This window comes from Plectropomus leopardus, chromosome 8 (genome assembly GCF_008729295.1).
Source record: "Plectropomus leopardus isolate mb chromosome 8, YSFRI_Pleo_2.0, whole genome shotgun sequence".
Lineage (NCBI taxonomy): Eukaryota > Metazoa > Chordata > Actinopteri > Perciformes > Serranidae > Plectropomus > Plectropomus leopardus.
The window spans coordinates 16,942,151-16,962,686 of NC_056470.1; the positions used below are offsets into that span (position 1 = coordinate 16,942,151).

General features: G+C 37.3%; 1 protein-coding gene across 1 annotated transcript in view; it reads left to right on the forward strand.

The window, feature by feature from the left end:
- The first annotated feature begins 4,230 nt into the window (after positions 1 to 4,230).
- The window catches only part of stat6 (signal transducer and activator of transcription 6, interleukin-4 induced), a 50,559-nt gene continuing 34,253 nt past the window's right edge, over positions 4,231 to 20,536 (forward strand). Inside the window, exons 1-6 of the mRNA XM_042491571.1 lie at positions 4,231 to 4,830; positions 14,875 to 15,020; positions 15,558 to 15,702; positions 16,885 to 16,965; positions 18,613 to 18,796; positions 19,942 to 20,042. Of these exons, the coding sequence (XP_042347505.1) occupies positions 14,887 to 15,020; positions 15,558 to 15,702; positions 16,885 to 16,965; positions 18,613 to 18,796; positions 19,942 to 20,042 (645 nt within the window). The 5' untranslated portion in view covers positions 4,231 to 4,830; positions 14,875 to 14,886. The remainder of the gene's footprint in view (positions 4,831 to 14,874; positions 15,021 to 15,557; positions 15,703 to 16,884; positions 16,966 to 18,612; positions 18,797 to 19,941; positions 20,043 to 20,536) is intronic.

The following is a 20,536-nucleotide window of genomic DNA, read 5'->3' on the forward strand; positions in this document are numbered from 1 at the left end:
TGGCTGGTTTCAGTCGAGTAGTGTAAGATCTAAGAAGAGCAGACGGAAAAAGTGAATCACAATCATTAGATGAAGTCTGCAGCTTCAAGCTAGATAAATAAACTTATCTGCAATCTGGATCGAATGAGGAAACAAAAGGCACAATGGAAAGCGCTCAGGTTGTTTGAAAGGAAATGATCAAATCTTTGCAGCTGCATTGTTTCTGTGTCGGACAGGTCAATCAAAAGTCTCAGGAAATTGAGTTTGACAGGTGGAATGTCCCTGTAAAATTTCTCGGCCTGCCTCCTCTCACGCGACTAGAATGTGATCATTGAATAAATAAAGAGTAAACAGGTAAACACGCTGCTGTTTAGGAACAATTTGAAACAGAAGTGTCACTGTGAGAACTGATGATGACAGAAGCAGATGAAGGAGTTTACGTGAAAGATCTCATGTTAAATTACTTTTCTTCATGTTGGGAACTCTGCAGGTGATCATGTGTGATCTTACTATGATGACATAGAGACCATATTTCAGAGACCATATTGAATAACAGGGAGATGTTATGAAGGTCTATACCTCCCTCCTGTGGCCAATCCGAGAAAATATAAAACCGGAAGAATGACCTGACTGTACAGTGAATGCAATCAGATCAGACCCCAACAGATGGAGCTACTGAATATTTTGACACTTCTTTCCCTCACTTATCTCACTTCCTTTCCTCCACTTTCCTCAGCACTGATTGGTCCCTTTTTCACCTCGTTCATTCCTTATTAATTGGGACATACTAAATCATTTTAAGGTAACATTCGTTCAAATATTGGTTGACATTTTTGGACTCATACATCCATTTAGCTTTGTGCAGCAATAGCATATTAAGATATTAATTGTACGCATGAGTTGCAAAACATTATTAGTACTTACACTTGAATGAGCTATCATCTGTCATTGTGGTGTCTGTTATTCCGCCAAACCAACTGTCATCTGTCAGTGAGCTATCACATGTTTGTGCTCTCTCAGCTTTTTTTATATCGCCTGACACACCGTGATGTAAAAAGCATGCTGGCTTGCATACTGCAAAATGCGGCTGGATGTAGTAAGACATCCTGGTATTTTTGGCATTCTGCATTTCACATACTTCGCATTAGGACATACCAAATCTTTTTCTGGCATGCTAAATAGTATGGTAGTATGGGTATTGGAACGCAGGGACTCCCTCTTTTGTGATCATCACATAGTTCAGCTGGTAAGAAGAGTTGTTTTCCCTTTAGTTAATCTGTGCGTGATAGGTTTAACCCTTTGAAACCCGAGCAAATTGATTTCTTTAAATAACATAACAAGGCAATGAGCAATGAAAGAAGAAATTACCCAAAAAATACCAAGAAATTTGTAAAAACTACAAGAAAATTACCTGAAAATTTCAAAAGAGGAAAGAGTAAAAAAAAGAAAGAAAAAAAGACCTGGCAGAAGCACTTTAAAAAATACAAAATACATTTATTTAATTAACATTTTTTCCCTAGTCATTTGCCTTACATTTTTAAAAATATTTTTCTGAATCTACTTTTTTCTTGCAATTTGTGGGCCATTTCGCAAGTCTCTCTTTTCCTTTTTTCATGTTTTTTTTCAAAGAAATCAAACCAATTTGTTCAGGGTTCAAAGATTTAAATACTCATTCAACTCACTCAAGGTCTAATTTATGGAAATTAAGTTTCATGGCTGATGCAGTCTGGTTGATGCCCATGATAGTAAACCTCTTCTGAACCTTCTCCTTAACAGCTACAGTTAGCTGGAATTGTTCTGGTATTTTGTATGAAAATTCAATATTATTTATCATATTTTAACTAAAGTGACAAGATTAATTTACTGAACAAACGGAAAGGGTACAGGATTAGTCATTCAGCCCTGCCCCATTTCTTGACATAGTAACAGATTCTTCTAGTTTCATTGTGCTGTTGTTGCAGGCTGGATTTTATGCAGACTGATTTGTGTCTTGTCTTTTTTTTTTTTTTTTTTTTTACTGTGCCCTGGATAGCTTTTGATTTTTAATTTTCTTACTGTGATGCTCTCCATATTCACTCTGTGCCAACATTTCCCTCATGTTTGACTTTAAAAACAAAACACACAGCCCCCTCTGGGTTGCACTCTAGGCCTATAGGGAGATTTACTACTGTTTACAGTCATAAAATATTAAAACAGAACTATTCAAGTTAGCAGTCTCAGAGCAAAGCTGTAACTGAACAGAAACATGCAAGTCTCCTGTTTGTTTTTTTAAGGACAGGGTATGTGTAAATTGAAATGACAGCACTTTATATCCAACATAGAGGCAAGGTAAAGTAGACTGATGGCCAGTTGAGACAAAGAAATACAAATATAAAAGAATTTTTTCAAAAAAGAAGAAATGGTGCACATTTGAAACAAAAGTGGTTAACAATTTTCAGAAAGAAAAAGCTCTGATAACACAGATCACAGAAAAAGGGGATGTGATACACCATGGATAGAAGCTATCACATGTCAAACATGTAAGATATGAGTCAATAGGTTGCAGACCACTTGTCAGATGTTTACAGATTTTGAGGGATATTTTTGTTTTCAGGCAAGTTATATCTAAGGCCTTCCACACAGACCACATTTTCAAGCTCACTTAGTCATTGGTGGGATTTGTGGCTAGACTCCTACTTCAATGTTGTAATATGAAGCGTTTTGCCGGCATGGTTTAGAGTGACAGAGGTCACCAGTAACTCAAATATGGCAAGAAAGATTGTTTTACCCTAAACCTTTGATACAGAGTCAAATAAGAGCCCGAAAGGAGTGGAGCCTGGGGCACGGCTATGGTTGATGCTTGCTTTTTGAATAAAAAGTGCAAAAATGCATGCAATTAAAAAAAAAAACAAAACAATATGTTAAATTCTTACAGGCTGAGAATATATGAATAGCTTAATTGTAAAAAAAAAAAAGGCAGAAAATAATTTTAATCCCTTGAGACCTAAATTGACTCAGTTTTCTTGTTCTGCAGTCAGACACCTCTCAAGCATTTAAACTTCTAAAAAGTGAATTTGTGAGAAATTTGTAAAAGATGAAGAAAATATCGGTAAAAAGATTGTTAGAAAATGATCAAACTAGGGAAAATGTTCAAAAATATAGTTCTAATTATTATAATTGTGTATCTAAAATTATGTTAAAATATATTTCATTTTATTATTCAACTGTTTTGCACCTGTTCCCATGTCATTTTTTTAATTTTTTTTTTTTTACTTTTTTCCTTTCATTTTTCCTCAGTTAAATTTCTTGTAACTTTTTGGTAATTTCTTGCAATTTTTTCTTGTTAATTTACTCATTACCCTTTCCCTTGTTTTTGAAATACCTCAATTTGCTCGGAGTTCAAAGGGGCACGGTGACGATGCACCATGGAGCCTTGCTTTAGCTGAATTAAAATATAATAAACACAGGAGCGACACCTGGTGGCTCCACCTGAGAAACACTGAAAAAGTTACGCTGAAAAGTTAGTCTGCATCAAATAAAAAAAGGAAGTAAATGACACACCTGCATATACAAAATACTATATTTACCAAAGTATGTAAATACAGGGAACAAACATACACTATTATTATTTGTAGGAATAGTAGTTTGTGGGGTTTTTTTTGTTCATATAGTAGGCATAAGCTGTATATTTTTCAATTATTGCTATGTCCTGTATTTTAGCTGGTAAAAGTGTCATTGAAAGTAAATATTTCTTTTTTCGAAAGCTAAGAGGGAGGCATAAACATCGTTATAATAATCAACAAAAACGGGAAAACAACCATCATACAAATGAGCGAGCACAACATCCAGACAGCAATTTAAAAAACAAAACAAAACAAAACACAAAACGAGAAAAAAACAAAAACCCTATAAAACACAAACATTTTTATCATTTAAAAAATATTAAGCATATAACATATATTTGCATACAAGCACACACTTGCGCAGTGTTGCTGTGATTCCACATTGTCCTCCTCCATCTATAATGTCAACTCACTGTAACATAAATCTGTCTGAGGTCACAGAGGTTCAATCCCGGGTAATGTAGGGCTTGCTGATTTTCCTGCAAATGAGTACCGTTGGGAAATTGTCCGGCTTTCAGACATTGCCATCTGCAGATATGTTATCATGTGTCTGAGCAAAGACTTACTGGAAGTTACAGCATCTGGTGATTCAACGTTTCCCCGCCTACGTCCCCTTCTGTGGAAGATTACCAAGCCCACTGCACTCGGTTGTAGTTTCTCTGTCAAAGGCGGTACATAAATGCCGAACAGTTTGATGCATTATTAAGTTTTTTCGTGTATTTTTGAGACTTTAGATGCATTAGAGTGTATGCTTTAATCTCCGTCTAATCCTTAAATATCAAAACAGACCACTGTGCAGACACCTAAACCACACAAGGTGCACATTTGGACCCAAACATAGGCTCGTTCTGCACTGCGTGCACGCCCCTTCATGTACAGTATGTATACATCATCGTTTATTAAACCGCAGCCCTGATGTTCATCCGGATGACATATCTCGGTCATGTGTAAACTTGAACGTGACGACAGGAAGTAGAGCGCGCTCCTCCGTTACTGGCACATTATGCACAACAGGGAAGTAAGCCTAACCTGCGCTTTGCGTTGTTAAAAGTTGCTGAACTCGCTGCTCAAAGTTGATTTCTTCTCGGTTCAAAACGACGGTGCTGTTTTTAACAAGACATTATAGTGAGGCAGCAGGAAATGGTCAGGAGGATATTCGGGCTGGAGGAGGATTTATGAGACAGAGGAGGAGGAAGAGGAGACGGAGCAGACCTTTTTTCAATGTTTTGAAGTCTATATTTGACCGAAGGTGAGTGTTATTGTGTTGTTTTGTTGATATGGTTCAGTGAGAAACTGCGGCCTGCTGTTGATAAGGTCTGTGAGCTGTGAGGACAGTGTTAGAAATACGGCTGTCTGCGTTTCTGGCATGTTTGGGTTACGAAAAAAAATGTTGCAGGACGTCTGTCGGCCTGAAACACAGCCTCATATCTTTCTACATTATGCAAACTCTTCGAAGTGATTGTGATGTCAACATCGGACTGTAATGTTAACTACTGAAAAAAAAAGGTTCCAACTTTTCTCTTAATAATTGTCTTGCAGTTCAAGAAATGTCGAGGGGAATTATGTAATAATCTTTATTGATTTAGTCCCGCCCTCCACGCTTTCAGCCCCAATAAGCACTTTTGGTTCTGTTGTTTCTGTAAAATCGAATCAAATAGATTTCACTATTGTTAGAAATACAGTTTATATCAAAGATCTCCAATTAACACGCTGTGAATATATTTATCATGTAAGCACTGAAGCAGCTGAAGGGGAGGGTTGGGATATTTTGACACAAAATAACCTTTCACTTCTCACAGACTACTTGCACAGTAATGAAAATAATTTGATTGCCAAACAGATACAGGTGTCAGCTTACAATTGACCAAGTTTCTCAGAGCACAAAGCAAATGTGAAAGACTACTGTTAAATGTAGGCTACATTTCCTTAAAATTTAGGGTTCATGGGATGGTTCAGACACCTTGTTCTGGGCTAAGAAATATGAATAAATAAATTGTAAGAACTGCAGTCTAAATTTGAAGACCTTGTATTTACAATGTCATTTTTTCACACATTTGTCTTAGGGAAAAATACATTTGTAATATTAGCCTCATATCATATTTTCATAAACTACTGAGATTAAATTTGTGTTTCTTCTGAGTCATTATAAATGGCCGTAACTCGTGATAAACAAACAAAAAAAGAGGAAATAAAAACATTTTTGCAGTTTAAAAAAATTAATAGTTGAACTCTGCACATTCAAAATAAAAACTTAAGAGCTAAGAAAAATAGTATGCACAGAGGCAAAAACAGAACCAAAGGAAATAAAACACAAAAGTACAGATCAGGCATTAAAAGAAACAGCTTTCCCATAAAAAAACATGTTTTAAACAATAATTTAAAAAGGGAAATTTGCGACAATGCCCCAAAAATATGCCCAGGAATTTTATTGTAGGCCTAGGAATTTTTGCCCATTGTAGGAAGTTCATGCAGTAAACATTCACACCGTGACTTCACAATGGCTCTTACTCAAATTAGAAAAGCCTTTGTTTGTTTTTGTCTATTAGTATCCCAGATACCCCTGGGTAACTGTCCCAATCGTCTCAGGGACAGCAGACACACTTCTGGACTCCTGTGCAGCTGCCAACAAAAAATCAGACAGCTAACATTAGCACCAAGTGAAAAGCCAGAAAAACAGCTGGCATATCTTTATTTTGTATGTGGTAGTAGATGAATAACAAAAAGTCAAACATTTTCTTACATGCTGTAGATTTTAAAACTGTAAATTATGATGTGAGGAAGGTAGTCAGAAGGTGTCCACTTTGAGGTTGAGAGTAGAGAGGGTGTGGCTGAGTTTGAGCTTAGTGAATGGCGCACATATTTGCTTTCTAGCTTTCTAAAAAGACACTGTCCCAACCATCGCCGCTCTTCCCTACTTTGTCGTCCAGTATGTGTTGATGAAAATATTTTTCAACATGTAGCTTCACTGAAGGTGCAACTGGCTTTTTGATAATATCTGTCCTGCAAGCATAGGAGAGATGTTTATACCAATAAAGCGTGTCATGAAGAGATAGTGCAGCCAGGGCATTTTCTGTGTGTTACATTTTTATTAGACAGAATCTAAGTGATGAAACTCATCCAGAGCAAACAGCTAGGATTCATTAGCCACAAAAACCATGTTGCAGTGCCTGACAGCTATTACAAACAAGCAGGGGTGTAGAACCTAATTTTGGGTCCTATGCATGAGCAGTCTCTGTGGGCCCCTTGGCCCTCTGCTTTGGATCCATGTCTCGGTCATGCAGCATTGTACTTTTTTTTTAAAACGAAGTCAGTTTGCTTTCTTTCCCTTTCTTTTCTGTCATTAAAATTTTTGGAACCCCAATTTCCCCTTTTCCCTTTAAAAAGATATAAGCACTAAAAAGCTTGTAAAAATGTTTCACATTAAATGTCCGCCATCAGCTGTGGTCACATTAATGCGCACGTGGTTCTGTTTACATATTTACTGATTGTATGCGTCAGCCCTGGCTTTAGGATTAGGAGGGCTGGGAGGCCCTTGTATCACAGACATCAGGTAAAAGTGAAACTTAACGATACTGCTGGATCTGAAGTGAATGTCTGTCGAGCATCTGACTCAAATCTAACTTTACCATAGAGAGGCGGCTGTGGCTGTTGTCAGCAGTGTTTTGGACTGGTTTGAGGTGTGGAACAAGAGATTGGAGCATGTGCAGTTGGCTTATTTGAGTTTAGAGACAAATGCTTGTGCAGCGGTGGACTAAGCTATTTTGTGCCTTTAAGGGGTGAGAGGCGCCTCAGTGAGCTTTCACTATTTTCAGTGTTTTTTTCTGAGCTAAATTTTTCAACCAGTAGTTATGGCCATAATCACTTAAAATAGAAAATTGCATATAAAACCATACTTTTTAATCCAGGCTTTTAGAGGGGAACTGTTCCATAGGGGGCCCTGGGTGATGAGTCCCACTTTCCCCCTATTACAACACCGCTGCCAACAAGGTGAGGAGACATATGACCCATATGACAGTTTAAATGCAACAAAATCTAAAAACTAGTGGGGGTGGGATGAACAGAAATGATTCGTATGACAAAATACTTGGCCACGTGCTGCCTGTTCACACAATATTAGCTCATGTTGCGTGTGTTACCAAGTCATTCAGAAACTTCTAGAAAGATCCATTCTCTGCTCTTGCTGTACTGTACTGTACTTCCCACACAAAATGAGGCAGAAATCGAATTAAATGTTGTGATAATTTAATCAAATGAAGAAGTACATATTATAAACATCTACAAAAACCACATACTCGTATTCTTTTTACTGCCAAGTAATATTTACAGGGTAGTCTAACCAAAAGAATTAAGGGAAGTTTCAACTCGTTAATCTGATGACAGACATTGGGACAGTTGACTTGTAAGATGTGTTCTGTCAGGTCAGTGAACTTTGTGCTTTCTGTAAGGAAGTGAAGCAGATAACAGTTTCTGTTGGCAACCAGCTCATTCCAGTTTATTTTCAAGGTCTTGAAGCTTATTGTTTGCTGTGAATATGAGAAAGGCTGCTGGAGTGAAATAACAGTCAGGTCTGAGTTATGTGATGTCAGAAGGTTTAAAAGGTGTGTTTCTGAATGGTGATTATTAGGAATCAACACATGCTCTCTTTTAAATGTATAGAAATGTCTTTAATTCAGTTTTATAAATGTAAGGCCTTAAACAGTCTTACGTTTGATGTTGTCTGTCATTTATTGCCACAAACATTTGATCTCATGTAATGTATCCATCTTGTAATTTTTTAGGGGTCAAAACTGGTGAAGCTTTTCCACAAGAGTTCACATTTCTGATGTTACAAGTCTTCAAAGCTACCACTGACCTTAACACTGTATTTTTTTACTCTAATAACCATATTCCTACATAAAACATACCTCTGCACAGGACCACCACATCAAATATTTACTTTTATACTCATCTGCACTGCTTGAAAAAGAAAGAAAGAAAGATGATTTGTCCATTAATCTGCCTTGAATCTTGATAAAAATCTATCTCGAAAAGGTCTTAAAAGGTATTAAATTTGGGTATCTGACACCTGTAGAGGCCCTGGTTAAAGCAGTTTCATAGAAGTCTCCATTAAGGAGTAGTTTTCCAAACCCAAATATCTACATTGTATTAACAGGAGTACCACTCTTCACACATTATGGTATTATTTTAGTAACTGCTCACAGCTTTTGTCAGGCTTGATGCCAGCAGTCTCTGTCTCAGCTCTGTTCATAAGTCAGCAGTACACTGACTTTTTGCTTCGATCTCAAACAAATTAGGACTGAAACTAAGGTCGCATTTACACCAGAGCTTTAAATGGACCAGAGTTCGTTTCCTCGGATAGTCCGGTTTGTTTCAGGTGTGAAAGATCAGTCGACCAACAAGCGAACTCTGGTCCGCCTAAAAACGGGGGTCTCGTTTCGCTTCCAAGTGAGTGGTGCGTTTCATTTGTTGTGTGAATGAAAACGAGCCAACCACAGGACTTTATAATATGATTTATTTCCGTGATCTCATAGTTGATCCTGCAACAACAACGACGGCCTGCGCCACCGCTGCGGGCTACAGGCAGCAGCGCAGCAATGCAGCAGCGCAGCAGTGCAGCAACGCAGCAATGCAGCAGCGTAGCAACGCAGCAGCGCGGGTGCGCCTTTACGCCATTATCAGTTATTAAAACAGCGAGATGCCTCTGCTGAGCGATGTTTTTCAAACGTTAAGCTAATTAAAACAACTGGACAGGAATGTCTAACTGGCCTTTCTGTCATCAGTGTCACTGCAGAGCTCACACAGCAGCCGTGACCTGATCACCGATCTCCCAGCAGGTAATGCAGACATGTGTCTCTGTAGATCCTCCAGCAGCTGCTGAAAAATGACTGTTTTAAAGTTATCTGTAGTGGAACATACATACAGAGTTTAGAGAGTTTTGTGATTTTTCTTTTTGTAATGTGTGAGCATAACAACGAAGCAATTATGATCGTGCACCCACAGCGGCCCTGATAACGTGAACGATGTGCAGTCTGAAAATAGCCACCAAATAATGCTTACAATCAGTTTCATCATTTCTCTCTCTCTCTTTGCGACACCAAATAACATAAATCTAAACACAATCACGTAATTTGATTTCCCCACATAGGTCCTGATGATACAGGATGACAAATGCAAAAACTGTCCAATCAACAGTCACCTGTCAGTCAGCAGAACCCCATTTTTACTCCTCTTGGTTCGTTTAGACAAAGTGCAGTGTGAAAACCAATTTGAATTGTAACAGTGCTTCAATTTCACCCCTCAATCGAACCGAGTCTCCGGGCTATTGTGTGTGAAAACAACCTAAGTATTTTCATTATGGAATAAACTGACTAACTAATTGTGAAAATCAGACACAACTTGTTCACTCACAATTAAACTTTTTGAGACTGGGTGCTGAATATTCAAAGTGGATATCAGTGCAGTCAAAATCAGAACAGCACTATGATTATAACAATCATTATTTTGTGGCACCAATAAAAATCAGAGTGCTGTCCTGATTTTGACTACATCTAAAATTAGTGATCAAGTTTCTACAGACTGGTAATGGCTTCAAATTGCTTGTCTTGTTATATGGTAAAGAAAAGCAGAAAATCTATACATTTAAGAAACTGGGTCCTCAAACTTTTGGCATTGTTGCTTAATTGCTATATTTCTGTTACCTTAAAATGAGCTGTTTATATCTATATAGTGAGCGGGGCTTAAGTTATGATATCACTATTTGCATTGCAATGTTACTAGCTCTGGCTCTAGATAGGGGCATTCCCATTTTTGCTGCAGCCATCCTAGTAAGCAGCCCCAAGCCAACCTAGAGAAGTCTCAGCTCAATGCAAATGCAGTTCTCACAGCTAGATGCCACGAAATCCCCTAAAGTCTTACACACTGCTGCTTTAATTAAAGATCAGAATTGCTGCCAGTGATTCTTTCTGTTGACTGACGGATGAATTAATGGACTTTAAGCTCTAAATCAAATAATTTGTTATACATTTTTTTTTGTCTTATGTGACTAAATATCTTTGTGTTTTGGACTCTTAGTCTGAGTTACCAAGTAACATGTAGACATAAGCTTTTGCTTTGATGGGCTTTTTTTCTCTATTTTCTGATATTTTATAGAATTAACGATTGACAAATGAAGAAAGTAATAGGCTAATTAATCACAACAATAATCGTTAGTTGCAGTCATATTTTTACTTATTGTCCTTAAGAGAGTTTTTTGTCTTTGCCGTATAATGTGACAGGTAGTGTGAGGTTAAGCTGGTAGAAAGTGAAGATATTGGAGAAGGCAGAAAGTGCATTTATTCACTTTAACAGAAGGACTGATTGTTTAACCTTTAGTTACATGCTGCGACTTCCGTTAAGTTTACAATTCAAAATAATCATATGACCACCATGAAATTCCCCCACTTTGATTTCTGAGAAAGCCAGTGGAAAACGACCAGAATTGGTTTGACTTCCCATTACACAGTGACATCATCTGCGCCAACCTGACGTTTGATTCTCTGAACTGAGATATTATCATATATAGTGATGTGAACGATGCTCTGATTATAGTGAGTTTTTTCATACATATGTAAGGTCTCTCTTTTTGTTTAAGTAAGTAAGTAATTTGTGATTTGGGGGTTTATAAATAAACTGACTTGAGTTGAGTCTATTTGGTAGTAAAAATGTGCATCAGCATAGTTGCCATGCCTGGATACCAACAACAACTAGCTGCAATTGATATTGTCCAAGGAAGTTTTCACTCACCTTTTGTCTAGCGGTCTTTCATCTATCATTCCTGCATACAATATCTGTCTTCTAAAAATGTAGCTTTTGGTTTGGATTTACCAAGGTGATGTGCAAATAATGTAGTCACTGTAACACAAAACAACAACAACAACAACAACAAAAACAACAACAACAACAACAACAACAACAACAACTACAACTACAACTACAACAACATCAACAACAACAATAAATGCATAAAAATAAAAAGAGAAAAGACATAAAATACAAGTATTAAAACTCACTTGTTCCCCGTCCAGATTTGAATCTAAAGTTTACAGACATTTTACGTGACATTTGCTTATTTTAGACATAACTGCATAACCATTCAGAACACGTGGGAATTATGTTTGGAAGTTAAACTGGTAGTTATGTGGGTTGATGTGGCCTGACAGCAGAGAGAGGAGAAACCTCTTGGGTTTTTATTTTTTAAATGAATTCTTCTGAGGATGTTTCTGGCAGGAGCCTGTAGACACGATTGTTCACCAGGGAGCTGTACTATGTATGTCCATGACTAGTGAAAGGGGAGGACAGCTTTGTGCATCAGAGATTCGAAGACCTGGTGGTTTATAATGAACACATTCGATATGTCTCAATATATGAAAATATCCTAAAAAATGCCTTTTAAAAGTGTTTAAGCACTAAATGCACAAAGCCTCTGTATGAGGCCTGATAAAATCTCTTAATTTTTTCCAGATTCTGTTTTCTTTTTCCCCTCAAATTACATGCTATCCGTTTTCATTTTTTTGGATTCTGTTTTTTACAGTTTAATCACATTTTGTCATCGGATTAGGGATGCATGTTTTTTTTTCCCCCCAATATGCTGATATTTTCTAGCTCATTTTGGCCGATGCCGATACTTACATGTTTTTCCACAGAAGACATCAAGTCTCCATAGTGAAAATAAGACATCATGCGCACTCTCATCCTGATAGGAGGCAGATGCAGACATGAAATACTTTATAAAATGTACACCTTTACTTGTCAAAAGAAGAAAGCTACTTTAACCTAGGTTAAATATAAAATGTGCCATATTTATTCTTATGTGACAAATTTTGAACAAAACTGTAAAATTTCTCCCATTTTAAAGTCATGAATGATGCTCTCCCAGAGACAGTTCTGGCAACAGCCAAAACCAGGCCAAATATGACCGGTTTCAACTAAATACAATTGCAAAATTTAAGCATCAACATGTCTGCCTGTCATATCAGCAGAAATGTTCATTTCGTACTGATGCCGTTATTTCATTTCAAAGCCGTTATCAGCCAATTCCATTTACATGCTGATATTATCGTGCATCCCTACATCAGGTAGTGTCTAATCATGTGGTAGGTGAACACATTTTAACAATTCAACATGAAAATACTTAAAAAAGAATGAATGCAATTCATAAAACAAGACCTGCCGTCCGTTGTAAAAAAATACTTCACATCTGATCTATATATATAATTCTGCTCTGTTTAGCTGTTTTTTTTTATCTGTTTTTTGGATGACTTAGCATCTCAGAGCACCTCTTTCACATGACTGCAGGCTCCAACAATAACATTCATTCAAAATGCAAGATCTTCTTTCTGTGTAATATACCCATAGCATTAGTTGTCTTAATTATTGGGTACTTTCAGTGTTTTACTGAGGAAGAGACTCACTCTGGGTCATCAGCCAACGTTAAAGAGGAGTATTCAACAAAATGTGACCAAGCAACAGAGATAAAAAAGTTTAGTTATGTATCAACAGTAAACAGTGGATAGAGTAAACAAGGTAGCAACTGAAGCAATCTAAACAGTGGCTGGAGCAGAGAGCTCAAGCACTCCCAGCTTGGATATAAACTGTTCTATAAAAGTGTGGCCAAAACAGGCTCCTGATTGTTATAAACAGTTAGAAATATGTCCTGTACCTGTGCCAGGGGCCTGCCTGTTTAAATAGCAGTTTTGTAGTTATTAAACAGCTTTGCAGAGCCAACAACAACTGAGCTGCAACAGAGAGTGATGACTGCAAGAGGATGTCAGTGTGTTCACTCTATTTAACTCTCTCTACTGAAAGCAGATACTTGTTTTGGAGCCAAAATATATTTAACAGCAAGTTTGTGAAAACTGTATGTTCAGGGGTGTGGAGTATTTCCTCTTACTGAGGCAATCACTGGTGAAGCCTCTCTGCGTGACTGACTCCACTTTAAACTAAGCTTCCTCCTTCCTCCTACGTTGTTTTGGGCAGTATGTTTTATTTGAAATCCCATCAATAGGGAGTGAAGTCAGAGGGACTAAACTGCAATTAGACCAAGCCAACATATATGATAGGAAGACATTACATTTGTCAGCCGTTTCTGAGTTGTTTTTTTTTTTGAATGAAGCAACAAAGTGGAAGAGTAACTTGATATTATCTGTAGAAAAAATGTTTGCCTGTCACACTGTATACCACCCTGGCTAAATATGAACATATTCAGCTCATTTAAGCATATTAAATTGAACACAGCAACAGTTTAGTCAGAATAGTACCAGCTTTATGTACAGATAAGAAAGAGATTAAACATTTTACCCGAATTTTTGAGGTTCTACTGTGCAAGTTTGGTTACCTGTTGATAGAGCCACCCTCGCTGCTCTGCTTTCAGTCTCTGTGCTAAGCTAAGATAAGCTAACCCTTTCCTGGCTCTAGATTCATGTTTATTATAAAGACGAGAGTTTATCGATCTTTGCATCTAACTCTTAGCAAGAAAACAAAGAACATATTTTCCAAAATGTCAAGTTATTTCTTTAAGGTGAGATTTTTTCTCCCAGCAGTGAAAGTGACTGAGCCTGAAAGAATTCAAGTAGCTGCTCAGTGTGCAATCAATTATGTATAAACAGAGTTTAGTTCTTCTCTCTGCGCTCCTCCAGTGTGACACAACACTTATAAAATGTTGCTCAATGTTGCACACTAGATATCATGACTTATCATGAAAAGAACTTTCTTGTTTATTATCTTTGCTGGAGGAGCCTGTGCATTCGAGCATGTGTGTATGTGTGTGTATCTGTCTGTCAGCAGCTCATATCTCAGACTATGACTGTATGCTCAAGGATCTGTCATAGTTTGGGTGATTCACAGTTGAAAAACCTGTTTTATTGACTCTTTTATGCTGGCATGGACTCAGACTGATGCATAACTCCTCTTGACCAGCCTGTAGGTTTACAAGTTCTCTGAAAATCGGCTTTGCCAGAACAACAATCCTTACTGTCTTTTGCAGGCCACTTTTTAAAGATTTACAACTTCAGGAGGAATGAATGTGCGGTGGCCTGGGTGCCCCAAACAGGACAGGGCAGTAGGAGAGTAAAGAGAGAAATTATTATGAGTTGTCGATTTTGATCTTTTCATTTGTTGATCATAAGAAAAACATAGAATAACACCTGCCTTGTTCTTTAGTGCAAGCTTTGTGTTTGATCAAAATTATGTCCTGTTTGTTTTAATGTACTAAAATCAAATAGTCATACATAATTTCCTTCTACTCTGCTTTGTGTAGCCCTGTGTGAACATGGCCCAGTGGTTACACATGTCCCAGATGATACAGTGCCTATCAGATGACACTGTCAACAACCTTTATCCCCCAGCTGCCTTCCCCATCGAAGTCAGACATTTTTTGGCAGAATGGATTGAGAGCCAAAGATGGTATGAAATGCACATCCGCACAAATACGTTGCGTACACATACATGTACACTAGAGCTGCCAAGGTTAATCAGTCATCAATCATTTATTTAATCATCAACAAGTTTGATATTTGATCATTCAATTTGAATAATAATTTTAAGAAAATAAGGACACATTTTCTAAATCCAGCTTCTTAAATGTATATATTTTAGGGTTTCTTTACTCTTCTATGACAGTAAACTAAATATCTTTGGGTTGTGGACAACACACGTCACCTTGGACTTTAGAAAACACTGCCTGACCAGCATTTTATGACATTTTATAGACCAAACAAAGACTTAATTAATTGAAAATGAAAATAATAATTAGTTTCAGCCCTGATGTTTACACAAACAGTTGCATGATAATTCTTATATATATATACAGCATATTTATGCTTATATGTATTGTATTTTGCAAATTATTGCTCACTGTGTGTGGATATATATGCATGTGCACGTGTCTATGTCTACATGCACGTACAGTATATGCATGGGTTTGTATGTGTGTGCTCACAGGGACGACTTTGTGCTGGAAAAGGTGGAGATGGAGAGCCAGGCTCAGGCTCTGTTGGACCAGACTATCAGCATGCTGCAGTCAATTGCTCAGCAGAACGCCAACGTGGTGGACCGGATGAAGCTGATGAACATCAGCAGGAACATGGTAGGAGAACCGTACTGTTCTCTAGCTCCAAGGTTCCACCTTGGATCCCGGACTGGCTTCACAGTGTTACTGCTGTTTGTATTTCAGGTTGCATGCGGTTGAACGCAGTTTCTTCAAGCGATTATATACAATGCCGAGCAGGTGCCAGTGGTCACCGCACGTTTGAGTGTCTGAGACTGCTGAAACCAAAGACAGGGAGATGGTGTCTTTCTAATGGTCTTACTGCATGTGAATAAAATAACTGACAAATAAAAAATGTTTGTTACCTGGCCACCATGTTGGATACATTTAAACAGGGTACCAAGCACCGCCCGCTCATTTTACAGCTGAACAGTACACTAAAATATGTTTCTGAAAGCATAAAATGAGAATTGGGTTGTGCAGTAACAGAATCTTGATTCGTATTTGATAAATGCTGCAGTTCCACAGTTTGACTGCAATTCACAAGCCGTGACTGACAGCTGTGCTGGAGACTCCTAAGATCTGAGTGGTTGTTTTTGGTGGGCCGTTGTCCATTCTTTAAAATGCCATTGAAGGCAGTAGGAGGGGAGGAGGGAGATGATTATTTCTTTAACTGACTATCTGTCTCATGTACGTCTTTCAGAAAATAGTGACAGTTTCAGCAAATATGCCAGTTATTTTTATAAAAATTACCAACTGTAACTTAAAGCACTTTAAGTAAAAAAAATGAAAACCTACAAGCATGAACAAAATGAAACACGCATATCACACAGCCATTGTGGGCCTCCTTCACTAATAATGATGAAACTTAGTACTGCACTGAGGTGGCCCAAACTTTAACTTGGTAAAGCTATGAGCTCAGCCAAAACCCAGGAACTCATTATTGATTTCTGTTGCACTGCAAATCCATATACAGCCATACAAATAAACAGAGACCCCGTCCCCACCACTGGCTCTCGTAAACTCGAAACACACATTAGCATTAACCTGAAGTGGAAAACTAACTCCGAACACATCACTGCAAAAGCGCAACAACAACTGTACTTCTTTAGACAGATTGTAAAATATCGAGTCGAGCAACATCTTGTTTTAATCTACTCAGCCATCATTTTGTCCATCATCACTTTCTCTATACCAGTATAGTACAACAGCATGCACAGTCGACAACAATAACAAAAAAAATCTTAAAGATTGTTAATCTGTTATGTGCTTTATTTGCAGAGCATGTTTCAGCAGCACCCTCTACAGTTTGGGGTGATGGTCAAAGAAATTCTTACGAAGGAGAGGCTTCTGATTGGCGCGGTAAGATCTTTTAGCAAAGACTGTCTGTGTTTGGTTGAACCACAGCCCTCACCCTGATAAGCTGTCTGATGATTATATCGGGCTCTTTGAGGCTTGATCTCTGAGTGTATATTATAGTTGATGACAGAAACTTTATTGTCTGTCCCAATTGGTGACAGAAATTCTCATGTGACAGGCTCAATACAATACACACAGTTTGCATAAAAACTCAATTTAAATGTCTTAAAAACACAGTTAATAAAATAAAATAAAATTAGAAGTTTCTATTTTATGTTGTTCAGAGTGGTTATTGTAGAGGGAATGAAGGATTTCTTGTAGTTATTCTTCCTGGCTGGTGGGACCCTGTAGCGTCTGCCTGATGGCAGTAACTGGAAGGAGTGGGTGAGGGGGTGAGGGAGCTCCTCAGTGATCAGGGTGGCCTTCCTGATCACTGAGCGGCTGTACAGTGCAGATAGTGGTGTTTGGGTTGACCTGATTATTTTGCTGGCCTGATTAATAATGCGGGAAAGTTTTGTTTTATGCTAGGTGGTCTACAAAAGAACTGCAACAGGCAATATAAATGGTATACATGCAGGTTTTTAGACATTGTTCAAGGAAATTCTTTACAGCCATTGGTTTCGGTTCATTTCAGGGGTCCATAAAAATAAACTTTGCTAGAGTTAAAACCTGCCTGAGAAAGTTATTTTTTAAATTAACATTATATGTTCAATGTAACTATAAAGCAAGGAATCTTTATCTTTGTGTGAGTTTATCCTTTGCATATCTTGAGAACTTTTCTTCCGATCTACTTCACACTTGGTGGGTGTATGGCTGGGGACTCAAGAATGCGCAATTATGACATGCGACATCTTCAATTTTGAATAAGGTCTTTAGTCATATCTTCAGTTATGTCTTCAGTTCTGTTGCTTGCTGCATTCATAAACAGATGTAGGAAGAGAGGCAGGAAAGACCAGAGATGCTATATTTAAACAAACATATTAAGTACCAGTGACTTTCTTCATGAATGCTCTTGAGGTTACAAGATTTAAACCATAGAAACTCACTACAGCCACATGGCAATACATGTTCAGTTGTGAAATACGTAATTAGATCCCATAATTAAGTAAAAGTTTAGGTACCACACTGAAAATTGTCCACATTTGTCAGACAAGGGTAATTTGGATTTTATACAGTGTATTAGTGTGATTTGGTACAGCTAGTGCTGTTTTGTTCATATGTGGTAATTTTATTGTAACTGTGAAGGCCGTTATGGGCGCATCACTGAGTCAAAGACAAATTTTCCTACAGGGACAATAGAATATATGGTATGCTATGGTATGGTATCGTATGCTATGCTATGCTGTGCTGTGCTATGCTATGCTATGCTATGCTATGCTATGCTGTTATATTATTTTTTCTTTCATTAATTTACATTTTTTAAAAACATTGTTTTACTTTCACAATTTCTTCTGGCAATTTGGGCCTATACCAGTGTTTAAATGATGTAAATCAATTTGATTTGATTGCAGTTTTAATTTTAATCTTTTTATTTTCTAGGTAATTTTCACTTTTAATTTACTTTCAATAGAGGCAACAAGTGATGTGTTAAACAGTTTCGACCCCAGCTCCAACACTTTAAGTGTATTAATTGCTTTTCCATGTCTATAGCCCGCTCAGATGCCGAACCCTCCACAGTACCAACAATACCCGAGTAGAGAGTCCTCGTTCCCCAACATGCAGGATGTAGACTGTCTGGTTCTGAAGGTGCTGGAGGTCCAGGACATCCGACAAAAGATGCATCAGCTACAAGAAGAGCTTAACTGGGAGAGACAGAACTATGAGGGTTTACAAGGTGAGAGACAAACATGAGGCAGACTAAACAAAGAATGTTTTTTCAGTCATGACCTGCTTCATTTTCTCAGAACCAAATTACTATGAACTGCCACCCTGTAGATCTAAGTGCCAATAAATTCTAGTGAAGGAAATGGCACTTACATAAACACCTTACTTACAGAAACTAAAACTAGAGTAATGTTATTCTAGTTCCTCTTTTTCCAAGGCTTAGTCATGGCTTAATTTATTTTAAGTTGAGTTTCATGATCTCTCTGGAAAACATAGGATTTTCAAAACATTGCATTTTCATTGAAAAAAAGATAAAGAAAGTTTTGCCAAACAAGCATGTTCCCTCATATTTAGAGTATAATTTGTTGGCCAAGGCATCTCTGTATCACGTCAATGCTTCATCTATAATAGTTTGTTGTGAAACATTTCACCTTTTATTTAAAATAATGCAACTTGTGCAACTGGGATATTGCACTTTGCCATATTGCAATTTTGATAATATTTTAGTTAATTGTGCATCCCTAGTTAATGATTAATTTAAGAAATACTTGCCTGATTAATTAGTTGTGAAAGTAGTAGCTTTAAATGTCAAAAAGGTGAGCTGTACAGACTATGACGATGGACAGTATTGTTAAGATCATTTTACAAATACAGCTATGAGTCACTGGTCTAAGAATGAAACCATTGGCATTGTCTATGGATGGCATGGAAAAGAGATAACATGTAAATATAGAGATAACATGTAGTGATGGGCCAAGAATAGAGCCCAGGGGAACTTTCTGTTTTGCAGATTGTTTTTTTTTTTTTTGCATAATTATACATGCTTTTGAGATGCACAATCATTTTTAGATGGTAGAATAAAACTGAGTGACCTGTTAGGAAATCCACATAGATAAAACTAATCTATTTAATTAGTAGTGGTTGTTCTGAAGAGAAAGAAAAAAAACTAAAAAAACTAAATTAAATAAATCCAGACTGAAAAAAAACTCATATCCTATCCAACTGATGATTCAGATTAGTCAGTTTTAGGTTTGCTTTCTATTCAGAACAATGGTAACTTTTTCCCATTCAGGTGAAAAGTTAGGCTTTTTTTGTCTGGTTGTTGATTTTTCTTTGTTTGGTATCTACTTATGATGTAATTCATTGTTTGCACAGGGCCGATCCAACAGAACGGACTGGATCCAACAAAATCAGAAATCCAGAAACTTCAAAATCACATCCAGCAGCTGGAATATAATGTGAAAGCAATGGCCACGGTGAGCTCGGCAATGACCCTTAGAGGGATATTTGTTCTTTTTTTAATGTGGATTTCCAAAGGAATATACGTTACACAATATTGAAACACTGTAGACAAACAGCAGCTGTATTTTTTTAGGTGGACAGCAGTTTTAAAGCCAGAGCCTAATGCTTTTAATAATACTTTTAATCTGATGTTACTTATCACACTAACTGTTCATTGTATTCGAATACTGATTAGTATGAGTATGGCCTGAGGTTGCAGTGACATACTGTGAAACCATATATCATGGTAAGAAAATTGACAGTTATCATATTTTGAACATTTGCTTATTTGCAGTATTGGAAAAAAAAATGCAACCAGATGGAGAATCTCACCTGCAAATATGCATTTCCTTACTTCCTTTATTGCATGTCAGACTTTTTACACATACTAATGATTTCAAGTTTCAATGAAGATTTTTTTTAAACCAAAAAATCCCTCCATTTTCATTCCTTGGGTTTTCCAAACTAT